This window comes from Etheostoma spectabile, chromosome 10, assembly GCF_008692095.1.
Source record: "Etheostoma spectabile isolate EspeVRDwgs_2016 chromosome 10, UIUC_Espe_1.0, whole genome shotgun sequence".
Lineage (NCBI taxonomy): Eukaryota > Metazoa > Chordata > Actinopteri > Perciformes > Percidae > Etheostoma > Etheostoma spectabile.
The window spans coordinates 19047338-19053337 of NC_045742.1; the positions used below are offsets into that span (position 1 = coordinate 19047338).

The 6000-nt window shown below is 39.8% G+C and overlaps 1 protein-coding gene across 11 annotated transcripts in view; it reads left to right on the top strand.

The window, feature by feature from the left end:
• The window catches only part of col23a1a (collagen type XXIII alpha 1 chain a), a 145578-nt gene that overhangs the window by 111996 nt on the left and 27582 nt on the right, over positions 1-6000 (top strand). For 8 of the 11 annotated variants that reach the window (XM_032528766.1, XM_032528761.1, XM_032528768.1 and 5 more), the window contains exons 4-5: positions 2590-2597; positions 3831-3857. In XM_032528766.1, the coding sequence (XP_032384657.1) occupies positions 2590-2597; positions 3831-3857 (35 nt within the window). The remainder of the gene's footprint in view (positions 1-2589; positions 2598-3830; positions 3858-6000) is intronic. The other 3 variants (XM_032528764.1, XM_032528769.1, XM_032528765.1) reach the window with 1 other exon arrangement.

A 6000-nucleotide genomic window follows, 5' to 3' on the forward strand; every position in this document is an offset into this window, starting at 1 on the left:
AGTTTATTTCTCTTTTTCTCTCTTTTCCTGGACAACTCTTCATCTCTCCCGCTCTCTCATTTGCACCCACACTCCCTCTCTTTTCCTGAGTGACTGGATAAGATTGAGGGCTGTAAAATAGTAGTGACCCACGAGTCAGGCCTTTGCATGATGAGCTGCAGTTGGCCCTTCTCCATGTCCCTCCTCATTTGCGCCGACATAGCGCTAACCTCGGCCATGTGGTTGCACTAACTTTGCCCAGATGTCAGTCGTTCTCGCTGAGCGGTAGCAGCTGCAGTAGTACAGGCCTAATGAGATTCTCCCTTGCCAACATCACCACCCGCCATTATTGTGTTGCTTTTTCTTTCCACCCAGACCGCAAAACACTCATTGAGGAACCAAAACAGTGTAGAGACATAATTGCTGTTACAGAAAAGCTTGTCGTGACAGATCGGATGTTCGGAGTTTGAGTCACCCTTGTCTTTATTAAATGTTGACTCCACCAAGTTGTGGCGCAGGTCTTGATTTTATCAAAACCTGCAGTACTGAAGTTGTTCTGCAGGATGTGTGTCAGGTGGGAAAACTCCCAGTCTGGTTGTGATTCATTTAGTAGATGACATCTGTTCCAGTGAAGATGTTGACAAAGTTAAAGCTCACCAGTAACCTTTATTGTTCTATTTCCTTCCTTTCTGAAGTGATCTCACTTTTTTGAAGCAGGACAGTATATTTGAAATTATTTCTTGCAAGCTGCTTTTTTTTAATTGTCTATTGACTTGATTTTATGTCACATAGGTCAACGATGACCTGAGGCTTGTCTAAAGTTCTTACACTGTCGTGCCAAAGTGCCTTGATCTTTTTAAAATCCCAACTCGATTGTCTATCTGTTGTTCAATTAAAGGATTTGGCTGGAAGTAGCAATTCTCAACTAAGCACAGGAAATCAACAATATTAGTCTCTCTCAAAACATCCTCGCTTCCACAGCCTGATTGTGACTCTCAGTCCCAAGCCCATGGATTTCTACTGAGGCCGTAAATCTTCAACAACAAGAAAAACAGGTCCAAATATATAGTTCCAATAGATGCCTTTGAGTTGTTGCGGAGAGGCTGTTGCGCCATGCTGCAGCTGATGACTTTGGGACAACTTTTTACAAGACCAGAAGTGGTTTTCCCCGTTCCATCAGAAAAACAAATGAGAGTGAAGAGAATAAGCAGAAACACAAACCTGAATAACATGAAAGAGCGCAGACAGAGTAGTTCTTTCTGTTTGCTCTTTCACTTGTTTTTCTTTTATCTTCCATTTACCTCTCTCTCATTCCCTTTCGCTTTCTTTCTTATTAGTGTCCGCACACACTCACTCACACACACACTCACACTCACACACTTACACTCACACACACTTCAAGTTCAATGCTTGAAGCTGGTCTTACTGCAGCTCCCTGACCAGTGTGCATTTGTTTACTTAACTGTCTGGTCCAGAAGGTCCTTGTCCCGCCGTCTAGACGCAGCTAGATTTGATTGACTTGGTCTCCATGCCTCATAAATGCCATGGCCTCTCTTCTTCTTCTGTCCCTTTAACCTTCTTGCCCCAACCAGCTCCCTTTTTTTAATCCCTCTTTTGACTCCTTTTACCCAAAACAAATGCTCTTTCCCTTGAATCAAACAGGCTAACAGAGATTCTGGTCATGTTAGCATGACTTTTTTATGTTTAAGTAGTACCAAAACACAACAAATAACCCACTTCTCCCCAGAAGAGGTCTGTTTTCAATCTTGCTGAGTTTCTGTAAATGTTTAGTGTTGCATCCATGCTGATGAGCTGTGTGGTACCAGGACTGCCGTGGTGGTGTAGCTCCAAATCATGCGATTGACTGTAATTGTGTTAACAATCACATAAATCAGTATTATGATTGGTTTTAAATTTAGATCATATCCATTTGACCTATCACTAATATAGAATCATTTCATTGCTAAATATATATTTACTTTGTAGGGTTTTGGGTGGTTTATCAGTGCCCTCAGCTATGGACTTTTAAGAGAACGTTTTTTACAAGAATATTCTATTTAGACCACGAAAATCATAACTGTTGTTTTTGGTTAGGCTAAGTAAGAAAAGCAGAATGTATTTTTTTGCTGCTGAGGCTAAACATCAGAGCATTTCAATCCGATCTGAAAGACTGCCCTGGAGAAATCTCAGAGATATCTTTTTTATACTTTAAAGGGACACACAGTTTGCCAGCACAACCCCAACCTTTTCACTGTCTGTACTCCATCTCATACACCCATATCTTCTTAGGCAACAAAGTCTTAACATGACTTCACATTTTAATGCATAACATGCCCCATTATCCAGAAGTCTGTTTATCATAACAGTTTCACCACAAACTCCATTGGCTGCAGCTCTAATGAGCTTATTCTGTACTATATTTAGGTGGTTTATTACAGTCATCATTTAACAAACCGCATTGCATGCGCAGTCTTTCTGTTGCGCACCATTGTTCCGAGGAATTGATTGCTGTACAAACCAGAGGTTACCATAACTCACACATGCTCTGCTTCATGTATCAGATGTATAGAATTTATTTTCTAATGCCTGATATCTCTTTTTCTGTTGCAGGAGCGCCTGTAAGTACGATTCCATCTAATACAGGTAGTATTGAAATCATTGTTGAAGAGCTGTTCAGTTACAGTACAGTCCACTCACACACACACACACAAACACACACAACTATACATAGTATTCTGCACAATACAAACTATAGTTTTCTCTCACAGAGCACACAGACATGACACAGACTCACTCACACATGTCCATCCACAGCAAGAAATCGACCACTTAGAGAGATGTGTGTGTGTGTGTGTGTGTGCAACAAAACACACCCAAAACCGAGCATCTCTATCCGCTCTCTCTCTCTCTCTCTCTCTACTCTCTCTCTCAGCACCACACACACACATACACACACACACACAAAGCAGATAAAACAAACACATAAAGACATGTACTAACTGGAGACTACTGCTGCCTTCAGTTTTTAAATTGATTTTAATTCAAATTAAATAATGTGACCTGCCTAGAAAGAGTTTCCCTTTTCTGATCATATTGTTTTTAATACAATATTTTGCCCACATGTGGTGCAGATCATATATGCAGGGCCGCACCTTGTACACTCTGAAACACATCATAACGCTGTTCCAGAAACACCGGACAGCAAAAAATCCAGGAAATGGTTTAATTGGAGAAAATTGTCTGTGCAGCTGATTTACAGTATATAAGTGTGCATGAAATTATGCATAAATTATTTTCCTGAACACACACAAAGTCTAGCCTCCAGCCCATAAAGTCGAAGGGAACGTGTTGTAATGCGGCGTCACCTGCTGCGCCACATAGTAAAAATATGTCAGAACAATTTGTCTGAGTCAGGTACATTGGCTGCAAGCCGTCAGAAAGTAAGCCAAAAACAATGTCAGTGGCATTTTTGTTTGCTTTTTAATTATTTAATGCAGGAATAGATCATTGAAGTTTGAAAAGCAGATGTAAACAGTTGCCATAAAAGATCATATGTGGGCCATACATTTTTTAACTGGGAGTCAAAAGTTGGAGTGTAAACATAAACATACTGTATGATTAAACATTCTCAATTTAAATGTAAACTCCATATAGACCAATTTACTTAGTTCAATGAAATATTCTTTGTACGAACTAGTAAAAAGTGAACCAGTATCCTGTGTACTATTTAATACTTCCTTTAGAATAAAGTGTACCAAGTATAGAGACCTGGTACACTTTATTCTATTATGCTGTTGGTTTCTGTTCTAACCTGTCTCAATGCTTCATGCTTTAATCTCTAACCTCACCAGGGCAAGGCTGGACGGGATGGATACCCGGTAAATTTGATTTATTTATCTTGTCACTCTTCAATTTACCCAATCACGTCTATTGCTATTCCCTATTCCTTCCTTCTTTTTTCTCCCGCTGCTTTGTTAGGCCTTTTTCTGTTTTTTTCCTCTCTGCTCTTTTTGAAAACATTACATTTACTCTAATTGTCGCCTGTTGCCTCTTCATGCTACCTTCAACATTTAATCTTCAGCGATGATGCAGCCCCACGACGGAGAAGTGACTCAAATACAAAGACAGTCATATTCAAACACACCCAGACACAGACTGCTCCGAGTGGTGAGATGAGACAAAAGTCTTTATTTCCCACAGCCAATTTGAAGCTTCACAACTTACTGACTCGAGGCATAAAATAGTGACATAAAACATATTTAGCACACGTGTGAAAGTGATCAAACATGAAGAGCAATGAACATGAAGACAGATCTTGTAAAGATATCGTCAGTTTACATAAACCACGTGAGTGTTAACCATGCCCATGAAAAATGTGAAACATTCATTCACAAGTATTAGCCTTCAGCCTTTTAATGGGTTTAACTAATGTTTAAATATGCAAAGAAGATTACTGACAGTGGTGGAATGTAACTAAGTACATTTTCGTAAGTACTGTACTTAAGTACAATTTTGAAGTACTTGTACTTTACTGGAGTATTTTCCCTTGCTATGCTACTTTTTGTTTTTGTTATGCTACTTCTGCTCCACTACATCTCAGAGGCAAATATTGTTGTTACTTTTTACGCCACTGTATCTATTTAATTAGTTACTAGTTACTTTGAAGATTTGGATTATTAATGCAACATATGAACTAATACATTCTAAAATACGATCAAAGGTAAGTTACCCAGCAGTATATAAAGTAATTAAAATGAGTCCTTTCCCATTAAAGTGATGAACACATAAATCCATTGACAATGATTAGTCCAGTAATAAATTATCATTCTGAATGATGAGTACTTTAACTATATTTTGATGCTAATACTTTTGCACTTTTACAAAAGTACTTTTAGTTTATTTACACTGTAGTGTTGCCACTTTTACCTAAGTAATAGAACAGAATACTTCTTCCACCACTGATATCAATCAGGGATGCATTCCAAGACTGAGAGTCAGTTCTTGTGTTTTTCACAGATATAGCAGCCTCTTGTGGCTGTTATGTCAGGCTGCTGACTTTCTCCATCACTGCTGAGATAAAGCAGCACATGGTACTGTTGCTAATTTGTGGTGTAGTCATCTGACACCAATATACCCTCACTATTTGAGAGCTTAGTCTGTGGGAGCAGATGGATTTTCAATTTATCAGGACTGGATGTCTGCATGGTGTGCATGAGCAGGCTCTTTGTTCATTGTGACACCCCGTTTGGTTGCCATGTCTACCTACGTAGTCGCCCTGGTGTTTGTGTTCCACGACGTCTTGTTGGTTGTGTGTTGTTGTCTCACTGGGAATATTGGGAAGTTCATTACCCATGGGGCCTCGCTCCAAGTCAGATTCCCAGTCTGCCTGGCACTGCACGGCCCTCCTGACGGGAAATGCCTGCTGCTAATTACACACAGGTGGACCGAACGCACAGAGAATTGTGTGTGCACATTTGTGTTTGTTTGCCTAGGGTTCTTTTTTTGTCACTGTCTTCATTTCCACAGTTGTAGTGTTGCTGTTTTTGACTTTAAAACATCTGCTTAAAATGATGTTATGTGTTCTTTAAAAGATAGATAATATGCGTAATCCTTCCCGGCGTAGTCATGGTAATAACATCAATCCTTATAGTCATTATGTAGGTGTAAGAGGCAGCCTCGGTTATGATGTGTCTTATGACTAAGGAGGCGTGCATGCAGTGTATGTAGTTAAAGTGAAACAACAGCAGATTAATTATACTGGCAAATAACATGGACAGGACATTATTTAATTTAGCAGCAGAGATGATCAACTTTCAAACACTGAAGCTTAAAAAGGGCCGTTCCTCCTGTTGGGTAACTGTTTGTGTATCTATGTCCATATGCGCAGATGTGAGTGAACTCCATCCAACCACCCATAGTTTATGCAGAGCTTTGTAACAGAGGCCAGAACTGTGGAAGTGGTCAGTGAGTGAGTGAGTGAGTGAGTGAGTGTGTGTGTGTGTGTGTGTGTGTGTGTGTGTG